The sequence below is a fragment of the Paroedura picta genome, chromosome 3 (genome assembly GCF_049243985.1).
Source record: "Paroedura picta isolate Pp20150507F chromosome 3, Ppicta_v3.0, whole genome shotgun sequence".
Lineage (NCBI taxonomy): Eukaryota > Metazoa > Chordata > Lepidosauria > Squamata > Gekkonidae > Paroedura > Paroedura picta.
In genome coordinates, this window is record NC_135371.1 from 167,602,307 (window position 1) to 167,619,413 (window position 17,107).

Here is a 17,107-nt window from a genome sequence, read left to right on the forward strand (position 1 = left end):
AAGAGGTTACTGTGACCATTTCCGCACTGGGAATCTTGCCGTCCTGGCTCTCGTGCGGGAGCAAAAGTCCGGGGCAGATGAGATGCACTGGGCCAAATGCTCCCCTGCGCGAGAAGCAAGAAATGGTGGGGAAACCTGCTCCGACTCAAACTCCACTCCATTTTTGACATGAAATCGAAACACCAACCTTTCATCAGACAGTTTAAAGGAGCACGAACGGTTCTTCCAGCATAAAGTCCTGAGTATAACCAGCCCAATGTTACACAGTGAAATTCACGGCCATTCAGATCTTCTAAGTCCTGGTTCAACCTTCTAGTCACTATTGCAGTGGTTCTCAAGCTGGAGATCGGGACCCCTTTGGGAGTCGAACAACCCTTTTAGAGGGATCACGGCAGGGCGAGCAGCTTGGCGAGGGGAGGGCGCCACTGTTGCTGCTCCTCCTGAAGGTGCCCGCCAATTTATATACAATTTATAACCAATTTATATACAATCATGAACAATGGATCTTCACGCCATTGGTCAGTTTCTGTGAAAGAACACTTGCATAATTTTATGGTTGGGGGTCACCACAACATGAGGAACTGTATTAAAGGGTCGCGGCATTAGGAATGTTGAGAACCACTACACTATTGTAAGGCAATCCCTCTCCCCTGGCATATAAACACAAAAGATCTCATAGTCTCTTACTGAGGCCTTTACACACAGAGATTTCAATCCAGAATGCTTTTGCACAAGAGATTGACAGACATACACGCCGTTAATATGCGTAATTCTGCCTTATTAGATGGGCTGTGGCATTGATTCCTAAAGTGGCCAGGTGGTGCTCCTGGAGCAATAATGGGATTACTCGTGCCTTCAAGTGACTTCTGTTTTATGGCAACCCTATGAATTGTGAGTGGGTGGGCAGAAGGGATCGTGTCCATGCTTGGCTCCTGTGGCCCTTTCTTGCATGCCCAGGGAATTGCCGATCGCCACTTTGGGTCAAGAGGCGAATTTCCACCAGGCCAAACTGGCCAGGGTTTCAGGGTTGGAGGGTATCATCTGGGCATGGAACTGGGGTCTCGGTTGGCAGGTAAGTAGTTGTGAATTTCCTGCATTCTGTTGGGGGTTGGACTAGATGACCCTGGAAGTCCCTTCCAACTCGAAGATTCTATGAACTATCCAAGTTATTTTGGTCACATTCGTAGGCACGATTCTGAATTGTCCCAAGATAGCCAATTATTGGCAACAGCTATTGATTTTCTTATAAATTAGTTAGTATACATCTGAGGCAGGTGAAAGTTTGTGCCTGTCTGTTAAGTACATTATACAGAACCATTTTATGCTATAAATAAACGTAGAAGAGGAGGTAAGATGACAGCACCATGCTGGCAAATGGCACTCCAAGTTCTGCCTCTGCACAGCACTAAAATCTAGAAGAAACAACTGGCGTTTTTTAGAAAATATGCCACCAGAATTCTAGTCCAGCCAGTACATCGTAGCACAGTTGTAGTCACTGTACCTCAAAAGGGAACACGATGGAGATTTATAAAATTAAGCATGGAGTGGAGAGAACTGAAAAAGAGAACTTCTTCTCCCTCCCCAAAAATACCAACTTTGAGGGCACCGTAAGAAGCTGATGGGCAGTAGATTCAGCATGGACAAAAGGAAATACTTCTTTACACAGAGTGATTAGAATGTGGAATTCACTGCGAGTGGATGTAGCGATGGTCTCAAGTGTAAACACCTCTAAAAGGGGATTAGATAGATTCAAGGATAAGACTATCAATAGCAACTAGCCATGGGTAACGAAGAGAACCTTCCAGGTTCAGAAGCAGTCTCTGAAGCCCAGGGCCAGGAGACAACATCAGCGGAAGGCCTCAGCCTCTAGGCCCTGTTGTTGGCCATCCAGTGGAACTGGATGAGACAAGATGTTGTGCTAGATGGACCACTGACCCAGCAGGGTTCTTCTGATGTTCTTATGAAGGCCACAGCCTCTACGTCCTGTTGCTGGACCTCCAGAGGAACTGGCTGGCCACTGTGCGAGACAGCATCCTGGACTAGTTGGACTACTGATCTGATCTAGCAGGGCTCTTCTGATGTTTCTATACCATATAAAGGGTAGTCAACCTGTGGTCGTCCAGATGTTCATGGACTACAATTCCCAGGAGCCCCTGCCAGCATTCGCTGGCAGGGGCTCCTGGGAGGGGCTCCTGGGAATTGTAGTCCATGGACATCTGGAGTTTGACAACCCCTGGTCTAAATGGTCAAACATATGATCAAGCATAAAGAGTCAACCAAAACGGGATCCTAGGTTAAGTGACCCGCTTCCTGTTTTATCTTCGTCAGTGGTTGCTCTTCCAATAAACTGTCACAGCTCATGGGAATTGTAGTCCACGGGTGATATAACCCCATATGGCAGGGGTGGCCAAACTGTAGCTCTTCAGATGTCCATGGGCTACAAATCCCATGGACTACAACTGGTGGGAATTGTAGTCCATAGACATCTAGAAAGCCACAGTTTGGCCACATCTGCCATATAGGGTCATGTCAACCTAACTCCTCTCCAAAATGGTCAATGATGGGGCATGGAGGGGGGTGGAAAGGAGAGGTGCCCAGGTGGGTATGTGCTTCCCAACCACATTCTGCATGATTGGGCAACTTCTGGGGTTTCTCAAAGCCTGAAGAACGTGTTGGCAGGTTTCTCAACACTAAAAAAAATTTAAAAGACTGCTTTGGGTCAGGAAGGAATCTTCCTCCAAATCAGATCAGCCAGGGATCCTAGAGGTTTTTGGCCTCCCTCTGGGCATAGAGCAGTGGTCGCTGGGAAAGAGTACAGTTGTGATTTTCCTGCACTATTTAGGGGACTGGCCTAGATGATCCTTCGAGGTCCCTTCCAGCTCTATCCTTCTAACATTTTATTGCACACTTCTTCCGAAGAGCTCAGACCAGCACAGAGTTCTTCCCTCCTCCAAACAGCCGCTACCATGCACACTGGCTAATGCGCGTTCAACGTGCCTTTGAAGCTGGGTTTTCCGGTGCTAACCAGGAAAATCGACTTCCAAAGGGCATTGAAAGTGAATTATCCAACATGTGCAGGAGTCTAGGAGAAAGAAAGGAGCCCAGATGGCACCTTCCGCACATAAAATTTATTCCAGCATAAGCTTTCATGACTCGGAGCTCATTGCATGAGATGGATAAAAGACATGAAGCCACCTCATGCTAAATCTGAGCCTTGGTCATCAAGGTCAATACTGTCAATTCAGCCTGACAGTGACTCTCCCAAGTGTCTTTCACATGGTCCTTTTAATGGCAAGTCAAACTCAGAACCTTCTACATCAGGGGTAGTCAACCTGTGGTCCTCCCGATGTTTGTGGACTACAATTCCCATGAGCCCCTGCCAGCAAATGCTGGCAGGGGCTCATGGGAATTGTAGTCCACAAACATCGGGAGGACCACAGGTTGACTACCCCTGTTCTGCATGACAACCAATATTCTAGCCCTCAGCTTCTCCACTAACACTCACCCATTAGGCCAGGGGTGGCCATACGGTGACTCTGCAGCTGTTCACAGACTACAATGCCCATGAGCCCCAGCCACTGCAGGGGCTCATGGTAATTGTAGTGCGTGGACCTCTGCAGAGCCATTGTACGGCCACCCCTGCAGGAGGCAAACACTGTCCCAAGGTCACCCCCTGGGTCCCCTGGCATTGCAGGGCTTTGAATCCCGGGGCTCAGGGTGGAGCTGCCCCCCCCCCCAAATGCAGAGCCTGGAATCCTAACCACGCTGTCTTGGGGGGAGTGTGATGTTTTTATTTCAAACTAAAGCAGATCAAGGCACCGGAAAGCAGGACGGGGACTGCAAAATGCATTGCACGAACCTGGATGAGCCACCAACGCAGGAGGGAGGGGGGGGTCTCTATGGAAATGCAGCATTTTTCAATGGAAGCCCGGCGAGGCGGATGCGCAGCTGCGGCGGCGAATACGGAGCCCCCCCCCCCCCATGCCCCGTTCCTCGCCCTCAGCAGCTCCCCCAAAGGCCGCCTCCTCCCCGTGAGGCTGCAGGGCCTGGCCCAGCCCCCCCCCCCGGGTCTCCCCTATTCCCCCCTCACCCCAAGACAGGGGTCCCCATTCCGCCCCCGCCCTGGCCCCGGAGCCCCGGTGGACCCACCCCCGTCTCCCCCCGCGGCGGTACCGGAGCTGCGGCTCATGCGCTTCTCCCAGCCCGCGGGGAGCTTCTCCTCCTCCGCCATCTTCCCTCCTCCGCCTCCTCGCGCTCGCTCGTTCGTTCGCTCGCGCCCGACACGCCGACACGCCCACCGCTCCTGGCAACGCTGCCTCGCGCCCGCGCGCGCGCGCAACGGCTCCGGCGCTCTGCCGCTCGCGATTGGTTGCTCCCGAGGAGGAGCGGGCGCTCCTATTGGGGCATCCGGCAAGGAAGGCGGGGCGAGGGAGGAGCGACCAATAGAACGGAGCGGGGGAAGGAGGCGGGGCTCGGGGTCCATTGATTAAGAAGGCGCAGAGGCCGGGATCAAAGGGAAAGGATGCTCAGGAGGAGGGAGGATGAAAGGGGTGGGATGCGCTGATGCTGCAGAGGGCACCTGTGATGCTGCCCGTTCATTCCGCGGGGGCTGTCGGCCAAGTAGGCTGCTGCGGTGGGTTCAATGAGAGATGCGGGCCTGGTCCACACAGGTTAGATCACGTGCTTTCAATGCAGTTTAAAGCAGATTTTCCTGGTCCAGCTGCAAGAGCGCACTGGAAGTGCATCAACCCACGTGTGCGGAATGGGCCTTGGTCCCCCGTAAATCCGCATTGCTTGGCCCAACTGGAAGATCCACAAAGGGCTTCAGAGCTTCAGGTTGCCCATTCCTAGTGGGAAGATTCTTGGAGGTTGGTGAGTGAAGCTAGGGGGAGATTGAAGGAACAGGAGCCATTTCCTTCGGGGGGGACTCTGCTCTGAAGCCTGAAGATTAGTTCTTTGGGGAGCCTCCATTGTTTTGGTCATTTATAGACCACACAGTTGATATTATTCTCCTTTCTGTCCTCACAACAACCCTGTGAGGTAGGTCAGACTGAGAGTGTTTCCATTACATAACTTGGATGTCCCAGATACTAGCCTGACACCATAACCCCTGCACCATGCTGGCTCCAGGCCCCACCTGGGGTTGCCCCCACTAAAGCTGGTTGCACCCTGATTGGCCCTGACCCTACAGCTCCCGCCCTCCCTCCCTGGACAGTAGCCACATTCCTCTCAGCAGCACCAGAGAGACACATAAAGAGCCCTGCCAGACAGAACACAAGCCCTCATTCCCTCCTATCACTCCTGTTACGAGGGAGGAAGAGAGAGACACAGAGAGATCTGCCCCAGGCTGCTGACCAGCCCTGCTTTCCTCCCAAGAACAAGCCCTAATTACTTGGTATGGCTCCTGCTGCCATGGAGAGAGAGACACAGAGAGAGCTGCCCCTGCTGTGATGGAGGGAGACAGAGACCTGCCCCAAACTACACACCAGCCCTGCTTTCCTCCAACAAACCAGCCCTAATTACCTACCAGGCCTCCTGCTGCTAGGCACACCCAGAGAGAAAGAGACACACAGAGAGATCTGTGTCCCCTGGGTCATAGCGCCCATTGCATTGCTGGTTGCAATGGGCTTTCTTGCTAGTATATAAATATAATAAATAGATACAGGCAGGCTGATCACATGACTTCTCCAACTCTTCTTAAAGGTGGCACTGGACTCAAAACTGTGCTCCGTTGCTTCAGACCAGGCTTTCTCAACCAAGCTTTCATGAAACCCTAGGTTTTCTCAACGGCCCCAGAAGGGTTTCGCTGAATGGGTGAAAGTCTACCTGGTCTTGGAAACACCAGGGGCTCGCCCTGGGAGCTTCATAGAATCATAGAGTCGGAAGGATCTCCTGGGTCATCTAGTCCAGCCCCCTGCACTGTGCAGGACACTCACAACTCTATTGCTCATCCACTGTCACCTGCCATCCCCTTCTGAATGCAGAGACTCTGTAAATGAACTGCAGCCCCGTTTTCCACGTGTAATAATTTTTCCCCCTCTGAAAAAAACAAGCCGGAAACATGATGTTAAGTCACATTTATTATAAACACCCATGTATATATATATATTTTAAAAAAAACAAGGAAAAACTGGTTTTCGGGTTTATTGCCATCAGAACTCAGATACTGCTCGCCAGATCCCAAAACATCAATGATGGTGATGAATTAAAAAGAAAACAAAGTCATAGAAAAAAGGTAGCATCTGCCTTTCAAAAGTTTCAGCGTGTGCTACTGATAATATAACTCCAGGTTCATGCCGTCATGAATTTCATCTGAAAGGAAGACGTTAAGGAGAATGCCCTCTGGAAACGTTCAGGTATCATGGCTACGGAAGGGGGAGGAGTTTGGAAGTGTCTTACCATAATGGCAGAATGATAATCATTTGGGCTTCAAATCTGATACCTGTCGACTGCTTTCCGCAAAATCGAACTATTGATCCCTTAGACCAGGGGTCCCTGACCTTTCTGAGCCTATAGGCACCGTTGGTATTTGGACAAAGCATGGTGGGTTCAGCCACAAAATAGCTATCACAAAACAACTACCACAGGAAGTATGGCCAGACACAAAATGATGGCTACCATCACACAATGAAGGTCCTTGCAGTGCCAAGGCAACATTTAAGAAACTCTGCACAGCCAATGAAATCTCCAATGGCCGTCAGAAGCCTTGCTGGGCAAAAGAAGAAGAGTTCGTTTTTGTATCCCACTTTTCACTACCCTAAGGAGCCTAAAAGCATCTTACTATTGCCTTCCCTTTCCGTGAGGTAGGTGAGGCTGAGAGGGCTCTGAGAGAACTGCTTTAACAAGATTGTCACTAGCCCAAGCTCACCCAGCTGGCTGCATGTGGAGGAGCGGCAATCAAACCCGGCTCGCCAGATTAGAAACCGCCACTCTTAACCACTACACCAAATCAGCTCTATCCACCCACCTCCGAAAAAACACCTGGCGGGCATCAGGTAAGGTGTTGGCAGGCGTCACAGCATCCCCAGGCATCATTTTGGGGATCCCCACTCTAGAACATTATGGTCTGTTCTGGTGAGAGTTTTCTAAGACTCCGGTCTTCCCTAACACCTCTCCCAGAGCGGGCACAGAGCTTGCGTTCCCTCCTCCCTCCCTTTCCCTTCCAGCCCCGTGTCAAACGCCCCACCTTGCCACCTCACCATTTTGCTGCCCTCCAGCTCGTTTAAGGATACAGTCTGCCAGCGACACGTGGTCCTTGAAAATGGTGTACCTGCAACATTGTCAAAACACATGGAATTTGGTGCACAGTAAAAAAGCATCACAAGGTCTGGGTTAAAGCACTTTCAACTATCTTGGCGGTCGCAACGAACGTCCAACGGAAAGGGAAGAGGGTTTTCGTTAGGAATAGCAAGACTAAGCAAGGATTTTTGCCCTCTGGTTGTTATCCATGCATGGCAGACCCAACAGATGTTCACCACATAGGAGTCACCAGGATCCTGTGATCGTCAAAGCTATACCACTAAACTCGGAGAGATTAGAATGTATGGAACTTTGGGCTCCCCCCTCCCACCCCACTGTTTGAGTTTCTGTCTTAGAATCACAGAGTTGGAAGGGGCCATACAGGCCATCTAGTCCAACCCCCTGCTCAGCGCAGAATCAGCCTAAAAAGCATTCACAATAGGTGTTTGTCCAGCCACTGCTTGAAGACTGCCAGGGGAGTGCTCACCACCTCCTTAGGCAGCCTATCCCACTGCTGAACTACTCTGTGAAAAACTTTTTCCAGATATCCAGCCAGTACCATACTCCACGTAGTTTTAACCCATCACTGTGCATCCTGTCCTCTGCCGCCAACTGCAGCTGCTCCCTGCCCTCTTCCAAGTGAGAACCTTTCAGATACTTCAAGAGAGCCAGCGTGTCCGCTCTCAACCTCCTCTTCTCCTGGCTAACCATTCCCAAGTCTCTCAGCCTTTCCTCTAGGGCTTATCATAGAATCATAGAGTTGGAAGGGGTCATGCAGGCCATCTAGTCCAACCCCCTGCTCAACGCAGGATCAGCCCAAAGCATCCAAGAAAAGTGTGTATCCAAACTTTGCTTGAAGACTGCCAGTGAGGGGGAGCTCACCACCTCCTTAGGCAGCCTATTCCACTGCTGAACTACTCTGACTGTGAAACTTTTTTTCCTGATATCTAGCCTATATCGTTGTACTTGAAGTTTAAACCCATTACTGCATGTCCTCTCCTCTGCAGCCAAGGGGAACAGCCTCCTGCCCTCCTCCAAGTGACAACCTTTCAAATACTTAAAGAGGGCTATCGTGTCCCCTCTCAACCTCCTTTTCTCCAGGCTGAACATTCCCAAGTCTCTCACTTTCCTCCTAGGGCTTAAGGGTTTGCCACGTTTCAAGGAAGGTCGCCCCCTCCCCTCTACTCACCATTTCTTCAACACGATCTTGTCCCACCGAGTGCCCGTCTGTGCGGCGATGAGTTTCTTCAGGTCCCGAATGGTGTCATCTGGGCTGCGCAGTGGTGCCGGTTAAGGAAACGTGCCTCAAAAGGGGGACCCTACCTCTCTTGCAGCCCAACAAGAAGGTGCTGCCTTCCCAACACACCTCTTACGTCCTCCCTTTGCTCCCCAACCTCCTCCATGAAGCCTTGGGCTTAACCCAGTCAAGTCTCAAATTGCAATCCATGACTGATAGCAAAACGTGCTGCTCTCGCAAAGGGCCAAGCTATTGAGATGTGACAGAAGGCTATTGGGCGTGGTGGGGAGTCTTTTTGGGGCAGAGGGAAAAGAAGAGGGGCCCACGTTCCCTCCCCCGCCCTGAAACCCCGCTCATTCGCAGGGATCCCAATCCAGCCCCTGCAAAGGCGACTCCCTTCTGGCTCTGCTCTCCTCCCAGGTGAACAGTCCCCCTTGGAAATGCCTCCCACAGTCAACTACCCCTTTATCAAATGTCAGAGACCCTGCAGACCAGGCAGAACAGCTGGCTGGCTGATGCCTCTACTGGGTGGGCAGAAGCTGCATTCCAGTGGTTGCGGGGGGGGGGGGGATACTTGCACTTCACCCGGACTTTTTTGCCCAGCCGATCATTGCAAACGACTTCGATCATCCCGATCGGATGGCGCACGCCGACTCAGATGCAAGAGGCTGATATGAATGATATCTCTGGACTCCCCCACGCTGGAGGTGCTGTTGGGGAAGAGAAACACAAAGAAAAACAGATTTATTGATTTATTTCTTGCGGCTCTTGGTCATGGGGAGCCTCACGTCTGAACTTTTGGGAGCACCAGCAGGGATCTGACCTATTTAAGAGCTCCATAAAAAACCCACCCACCCCCAAATTAATTATTGTGCCACTATCTCAAGCCAGTGCTTTGGAAAGGTGGGAAATACCCTCTCAAACCAATCTGACCTGGTTTGAGCATGACTTAACTGCTGTCTACTTGGTTGCCTACAGAACAGCAAAAAAAAAAAACAGGACACATACAGTGCCTTTATAAGAACACGAGAGCTTGAAATTGCACCAGCCGTTCGAAACAGAACACTGGGTGGTTAAAGCCAAGTTCATTCCTAACCGCACTTGCAGGAGGCACCCTGGACAATCTCAGTGGGCCGGTGGCACGAACCCCAGACTTGCCTCTGGAACAGCTGGATGCCAATCCCAACTCGACCACATGGCGTGGCACTAAAGGATGTTTTGGAGCTGGGGGACAGAGACCCATTACCGTTTGGGATTAAAGCTGCAGACTGTGGCCTTCTGTGCAAAGGGGCGTGTAAGACTAGACCATTGCAGAGGCAAGCAGAAGCAAAAGGACAGTCATTTTACAAGCAGCACCAACCTCGTGAGTGGTTGTCCAGCCTCCCATCCCACCCCACCCCCCAGACACAATAATAATAATGAAAACCAGCTTTTGTAAAACCTCTATTCAAATACCTAGCTATCCAATCACCCAGTCAAAGGCCATTGCAAGGCAAGTTAAATCGGTGCTAAAAATCAGGAACTCCAGATTTAGGTATTATACCCTGCTCTTCCTCTCAACGTGGACCCAAGCGACTTACAACCCCAGTCTCCATTCCCTCCGCATTACCCACACAACCATCATACTATGAGGTAGGCGATGCTGAGAGACAGTGTCTTTCCCAAGGTGACCCAGCAGGCACCGATGGCAGAGCAAGGATTGAAACCTAGGATTCTCAAATCCCAGTCCAACACCGTACCCACTACACCAGGCCTGGCTCTCATCCCTTCCAGCCAGCAACCATGATGGTTTTAATGTATGCTCTGAGCTCCAGGTTGCAGTCCCTGCCCGAAGGCATAACTGATAAAATGAAGACATCACATCCAGGGAGGAGGCACATCAGAAGCTGACTCATGCAGAATAAAACCACTGATCCAGCAAGGTCAGTGTCATTTACTCAGACGGGCAGCTACATGCCAGGGTCCCAGGAAAAAGTCTTCACATGACCTTCTGTCTGGTCCGTGTAACTGAACATGCCAGAGGTTGAACCCGGGACTTTCTGCATGCCAAACAGATACTCACTGGAGCCACAGCCCCACCCCTGAAACAATAGGGAACGATAAAAGCTCACTCCCCAAAGCCAAATATAAATGTGTGCATACCACACCCCTCCAGCAGCTTGCTGGCTTCTGCCATCACCCTAGCAAGTTCCAGGCGCAGCTATAATTCTCAAAATAGGAGAAAAGTTGGTTTTTATGGGCTGCTTTTCTCTACCCGAAGGAGTCTCAAAGCAGCTTACAGTTGCCTTCCCTTTCCTCTCCCAACAACAGACACCCTGTGAGGTGGGTGAGGCTGAGAGAGCCCTGATCTGCCTGGTCAGAACAGCTCTAATAGGCCCCTGATTAGCCCAAGCTGCTGCTCTTAACCACTATACTGAGCCAGGAGGTGATTAAAAAGTCACCCCCCTCTATCTTGTCCTCCCTGCTAGGTGCATGTATCAATGGACAGACAGATGAATGCACAACACATTCCCTTTAAAATCAGGAGAAGAGGGGCAAAAACGGAGAACTAAAATGGAATAGGCTGCCTAAGGAGGTGGTGAGCTCCCCCTCACTGGCAGTCTTCAAGCAAAGGTTGGATACACACTTTTCTTGGACGCTTTAGGATGCTTAGGGCTGGTCCTGCGTTGAGCAGGGGGTTGGACTAGATGGCCTTCCAACTCTATTATTCTATGAAATTTAAGTAGTACTAAGCAACTTAATGTGGATTGCACCATCTGGGCAGTGGAGACGGGGTTTTTTTGCCCCTCGGTAAATGAATTGCATGGGTGCTGAGAGGGTCTAAATAGGCAATGACTATCTGTAACCCGCCACAAACCATCTTTCGGGAGCGCCGGCTAAAAATCGAAATATAAATAAATAAACTGATCTTAGGGCTGCCAATCTCCAGGCGGGCCCTGGGGATCCCCTGGAGAAAAAGGCTGATGGGGAGGGGGGAGTTTGGACTCTATTGCATCCCTTTGAAGCCCCCGTCCTCCATGAGTTCCCCCGCCTGGATCTGGCAACCGGACCCCCTCATCCCCCTCCAATGGCAACCCCCATTTCTTTGCTCCCCCGGAGCCCCAAGCCGAGACTGAAACGCTGCAAGGTGTGGAGCCCCCCGGAGCCCCCCTCCAAGGACCCCCCCCCCTCCGGAGCGAGGCCGTCCTGGGCGCATGCGCCGTCCACTTACCCCTCTCCCAAGAGCGCCGCCTCAAGGGAAAGCAACAACCTGGACGGGCGGCGGGCAGCGGGGAAGCAGAAGCGGAAGTGACGTCTCACCCGGAAGCGGAAGTTGTCCCTTTGTTCTCGTGGAAACAAACACCCGCCGCCGGTCGGTCCGCCTGCGGTTCCCCCCAAGAGCGCCGGGAGGGAGGAGGATGGAGGCTGAGACGCTCTCCGCGCTCCCGGACTCGCTTCTGCTCCAGATCTTGGAGCTGCTGCCGCTACGGGACCGGCTGGGCGGAGCCAGGTGGGTTGCCAGCTCCAGGCTGGGGGATCCCGGGAGATTTGGGGGGGATAGAGGCTGAGGAGGGCGGGGTTTAGGGAGGGGAGGGACTTCAGTGGGGTGTCGTGGGCTAGAGTCCCATTCCCTCTAGGGGAGTTGGTATTTGTCGCCTGGAGATCAGTTGGAATCCAAAGGGGGGGGGGTCTCCAGGCGGACCCTGGAGATTGGCAACCTTAAGGTGGTTGCCCTTTCCTTGGTGCTTTGCTTCTTTCTACAGGACCAGGAAAAGGGGTTTTGACATCAAGTGGATACTGTTTCTTTTTCATCACCGCTGCTTCTAGCCTAAAGGGTCAACAGGTGTTTCTCAACAGGTATAACTAGGGCCAGAGTTACACCTGTTGACCTTCCCTTTGATATGCATTGAATCGCAGCTTGTGCATAGTTGGATAGAAACAAGGGTCTGTGCATTTGGAATGCACTGGGTCGGGGAGCGGTGCCATCCTGTGTGCTCTGGCCAATGCATTTCCTGTTGATTCGCCGCTTATCAACTGGCAAACCGCATTCCTTTGCATTTGGTCCAACAGCCCATGTCTGCAGCTGCTGTCTCACGGGGCTGCAGTGTGCAGCTGGGGGGTGGTTGATGGGGAGGAATCTGTGACTTGTTTTCGCAGCTGGATTTGAAGGATGTTTTCGCAGAAGAAAGCCTTGTAAGTTCAAGGGAGCTCACACTTGTGGGCATTTCAGTCTTAGTCTACACTGTTCTAGAAAGGTGAGAACTACATTGGTGATTATCCTTAGTGGGCCAAGTGAATGTTTAGTATATATGTTACTGTACAAAAAAAAGGAAAAATAATTTTGTATTTTGTGGTAGTTAACTTACCTCAGGATGTCCTATGAATTAAATTTTTGCATGTACCCATTTTAAACAATATCTACATACACACATAAAAACATCCTGGATTCTCTAACCTTGCAGCCCTGTTACAATCTATGGCAGGGGTAGTCAAACTGCAGCCCTCCAGATGTCCATGGACTACAAATCCCATGAGCCCCTGCCAGCAAATGCTGGCAGAGGCTCATGGGAATTGTAGTCCATGGATATCTGGAGGGCTGCAGTTTGACTACCCCTGAATTCTAAGGAGCCCATTGATCTGAGTGGGCTTATAGTAAAGGCACTCCAAGTAGGATTGCACTGAAATAAATTGTGTTAATAAACTGAGTTAGTGGCTTCACTTTTAGGTTGTATTTTTACTTTTGTTTGTGTGTGCATGTGCCATTAAAAAGCAGAGCCTCCTGAACATTATTATTGTTGTTGTTAAATGAGATTTATAAACTGCCCTTCCGCACAAAGGCTCAAGGGTGGTGTACATGTTAAACATTGACATAAAACAGTTCCAAAAGCCATATATGGTAAAAGCATGGGACTCAATGTTGTCTGCAAATAGAGTTTCCAGATATCTGGAGTAAAAAATGTTCTGTCTCTTCAATACAGCCTTGGTAATCTCCATTCCATGAAAAGCTTCAGCTGTCCATTTCTCCACATGGAACCTCTATTATGAAATAACATCCTATTAAGTTTCTGTTAAAAGGACAGATCATTTTTGCTCCAAGCACCTGGCTGTTCTATCCATGCATCTTGATAAAGGCCGTCAGATACAAAGAATATGGGAACAACTTACAAAGGGGGGAAGGAATGGGAGACAGGTTTTACCAAACAAAATGTTAAACCTGTGATCCTAAGCAGAGTCATACCCTTCTAATCCATTGAACTCAATGATGTTAAGAGGATGCAAGTCTCTTCAGGTGCAAGTTGGTAACTACTTTATAATTAGCCGCTCCAGGTGGCGGTGCGGCTCGGCGGGACAAGAGGCAGAGCTGAACTGAGAAACCCTGGGGGAAAAAAGCCATTTTTTCAATGGATCTTCATGCCATGGGTCAGTTTTGGTTTAATTTCTGTGAAAGAACATTTGTCTAATTTTATGGTCGGGGGCCACCACAACTTGAGGAACTGTATTAAAGGGTCGTGACATTAGGAAGGTTGAGAACCACTGCCTTAGATTCTACATGCCTTGCTTTCCAAGTCCATTTCCTCTCTGAGTTCTCAGCTGCACAGAACAATTCCCTTTTGTGCTTTCCCTTTCTCTATCTTCCATGCAAAAACACACGTCTTCTTGCCAACTTCACAGCCACATAGCTCTAGCCCCCACCTGTCTTCAGGACCTTTTCTCTGGGGAGGAGCCATAGCTGAGAAGAGCTGACCGAATTCCTTCTTTCTCCAGGGTCTGCAGACGCTGGCGCCGCCTGGTACGAGACAAGTTACTTTGGAGGCACGTGGACCTGACTCCGTACAAGGTAAGAATGCCCCGCCTCCCTCTTCCAGCTACCTTTGTGAGGAAATGATATGAATAAGTTTTTTGCAGATCAGATTCTATAGAAAAACACCGGCAGATGTGTTTTAATTTAGAATCTGGTGATCTGGATCAAAGCCACCTGATGGCTGGGCGTGAGGCTTTTCTAGTGCTTGTACAAACATGTTGGACATAAAATATTCACATCTGCCTACTTTGCATAATTCATTCTGCTCCCTTGCCTGCCTTGTTCTGGTTTTGCTAGTCAGAAAGGAAGGCAAAAGAACCAGGCAGGGTTTTTAAAGCAGCCCCAGTTTTCAGTCCTTGAACAACCTGCGGGCATGTTTCCTCAGAAGCAAGTGCCACAGAGGAGAGGAGGGGAATGGTGACTTTAAACCCTTTTGAGACCAACTAGTTGACCTTGGGCCAGTTTCAGTTCTCTCAGAGCTCTCTCGGCCTCACCAACCTCACAGGGTATCTGTTGTCGGGAGAGGGAAGGAAGACGATTCTAAGCCTTGAGACTCCTTTGAGTAGTAAGAAGCAGAGTGCATAAAATCAGGCCTTCTCTTAATCAAATCCTCCTTTTATCCATGTAGCACTTGAGTGTTTTGGTTTGCATTTCTCACTGGTCCGTTCTCCCTCCCTGTGTTTAGATGTCCTCCAAAGTCCTGTGGCACCTCTTGCGCAACCATCTCCGCGGCAACCTGAGGACGCTGAGAGCACGGGGATTCCTCCACTCTGTCCGGAAGCAAGAGGTGTTTTCCCCAGCCCTGATGCAGGCCTTGGGCAAGCAGTGCCCCCACTTCCACCGCCTGTGCCTGATAGAGACGGACCTCCGCTCTCTCCCTTACGACTGTATGCCGCCGTCTCTCACCACTCTGGAGCTGAGCCGCTGCGAGATCCCTCCAGCGTGGTTCCAGGGGCCCGCCTCCTCCCAGGCCCCCCAAGCCTTCCCACGGCTTCAGCACCTCACCGTCCAGAACGTCCCCGCCTTCTCCAACCAGCACCTGGCAAATATCGCCCGCCAAGGCACGCTCAGGACTCTGGTTCTCTCCGAGGCCTACCGGGTGACCGACGGCGGGATCCAGACCGCAGCGCCGCACCTTGGGGGGCTGGAGTCCCTCGCCCTGTGCCGATGCAGTATTGGCGACGCGGCGGCTCATTTTATTGGGCGCCACATGAAGCGCCTGCACCTCTTGGACCTTGGTGGCACCCCTTCCCTAACGGACGCGTGTCTCCCTTGCTTAAGCGGCTTGGCGGGCCTGGAAGAACTCCGTCTTGAAGGCTGCGCCGGGCTTTCCCCGGAGGCTGTGGCAACCGCGTGCCGGGTGCTGCCTCGGCTGAAGCATCTCGATTTGAGCCAGGCCGGGTTTGACGAGCGGGCAGTTCACCAAATCCGGGCGGGGTTGCCAAACTGCATTGTGACATGCACAGCCTCCGGCAGAGCTGCCAAAGGAAAAGCTTAGCGAATGGAGAGTCCACTTGATGAGCATAGCACAGAAGGTGTAAGGCCCAAGGCAGGTGGGGATTTCTGCCATGAGCTGTAGGCCGGATTCCCCGCCCCACCACTGAGCACAGCTCAGAAACCAACAAGAGGCAGCAGCAAAGACCCATCTCTGTGACTGCTGAACAGATAGCCAAATCCGGTGTGGGTCGTGCTGTCTCTTTGGAGGCTGTAGGCCTGCATGGTGATGCAGCCTCAGCCCGGATGGTCCCCCCTGAGACCCTCCCGTAAAGGCTCTGAATGCCCATTAGGTGGCGCTCACCAGTGGGAACTGGAATCCTCTCCGTGCTTCCCCCTGCCACTCACATTCAAGCTAGCATGGGACCCCAGATACCATCTGGACAAGGCCCTGCTTCTCCCTTGGTTGGTGGGCTCACATCTTGGCAAAGCATCATTTTTGGCCAGGGTGGAATGGTGCTGATGGCCCCCAAAAAGAAACCCTTTCACCAAGGAAAACAGCTGTTAGGGAGAGAGCTTGAGTTCCCATTTAGCCTTTTCGTTTGCATGCTAGTTTTCTGTAGGTAGAATTCCACCCACACCTCCACCCCCCAGTGATGCGGCTTTGGATCCTGGGAGGACTGCACAGGCCGTAGCTGCACAGGCTCTGTAACCGATGCTGTCCCTGAATGGATGCATAACTACAGCATGGCAGCTGGTGGCAAATGTCCATGCTTTAGCCATGCCTCTTCCAAGCCACCATTCAGATGCAAGCCTGTTTTGAAGGCCTAGGCCAGGGGTAGTCAAACTGCGGCCCTCCAGATGTCCATGGACTACAATTCCCAGGAGCCCTTGCCAGCATTCGCCGGCGAATGCTGGCAAGGGCTCCTGGGAATTGTAGTCCATGGACATCTGGAGGGCCGCAGTTTGACTACCCCTGGCCTAGACCTTCCTTATAAAGCCTGCCCGTTGCCATCTCACCCGCCCCCTCCTAGGGCTAATCTTTTGCAAGTCTCAGGAAATTCGCCTGTTTGTTTAAAAAAAAACAAAACAGGAATGACAATTGCACTTTTTAAAGTGATAAATGCCTTAACCGTAAGACTCTTGGCTTGAATCCAGCAGAGTTGGATGCCCAGGAGGGTGCAGCTTTCAAGCTATCCCTGTCCTGGGGCAGAATGCCATCCAAAGTGCCACTTCAAGCTGCATTTTGATCTGCATCCTTTTTCAGCAGAAATCCTTTTGCCCAGGGAATATCCTCCTGGGGCCCAAGCCCTAATGTTTTGAGATGTTTTTAAACACCTGCCTCTCCGGCATAAGATTCTACATTCTTTGTACCTGGGTTCTTCCTCTGAAAGTTTTGATCTTTTCCTCTGCTC

At 51.2% G+C, this 17,107-nt stretch overlaps 3 protein-coding genes across 5 annotated transcripts in view; 1 reads left to right on the top strand and 2 right to left on the bottom strand.

Moving 5' to 3' along the window:
- PIN1 (peptidylprolyl cis/trans isomerase, NIMA-interacting 1) overlaps positions 1 to 4,333 on the bottom strand; it is a 36,522-nt gene extending 32,189 nt beyond the window's left edge. The window contains exon 1 of one of the 2 annotated variants that reach the window (XM_077329313.1): positions 4,174 to 4,333. In XM_077329313.1, the coding sequence (XP_077185428.1) occupies positions 4,174 to 4,231 (58 nt within the window). In that variant the 5' untranslated portion in view covers positions 4,232 to 4,333. Of the gene's footprint in view, positions 1 to 4,149 lie in introns of both variants that reach the window. The other variant, XM_077329312.1, reaches the window with a different exon arrangement.
- Positions 4,334 to 6,062: 1,729 nt separating this feature from the next.
- UBL5 (ubiquitin like 5) lies at positions 6,063 to 11,840 on the bottom strand. The gene is made up of 5 exons (XM_077329316.1): positions 11,688 to 11,840; positions 9,051 to 9,186; positions 8,429 to 8,512; positions 7,233 to 7,270; positions 6,063 to 6,312 (listed from the first exon to the last, which is right to left on the bottom strand). The coding sequence occupies exons 2-5, from the start codon at positions 9,104 to 9,106 to the stop codon at positions 6,269 to 6,271; spliced, it is 222 nt and encodes a 73-aa protein (XP_077185431.1). The 5' UTR covers positions 9,107 to 9,186; positions 11,688 to 11,840; the 3' UTR covers positions 6,063 to 6,268.
- On the top strand, positions 11,773 to 16,558 carry FBXL12 (F-box and leucine rich repeat protein 12). 2 transcript variants are annotated; one of them, XM_077329314.1, is made up of 3 exons: positions 11,773 to 11,966; positions 14,222 to 14,294; positions 14,944 to 16,558. In XM_077329314.1, exons 1-3 carry the CDS (start codon positions 11,875 to 11,877, stop codon positions 15,754 to 15,756), a joined length of 978 nt encoding a protein of 325 aa, XP_077185429.1. In that variant the 5' UTR covers positions 11,773 to 11,874; the 3' UTR covers positions 15,757 to 16,558. The 2 variants fall into 2 exon arrangements, with proteins under 2 accessions (XP_077185429.1, XP_077185430.1); XM_077329315.1 differs by lacking the exon at positions 11,773 to 11,966 and adding an exon at positions 13,096 to 13,876.
- The last annotated feature ends 549 nt before the right edge of the window (positions 16,559 to 17,107 follow it).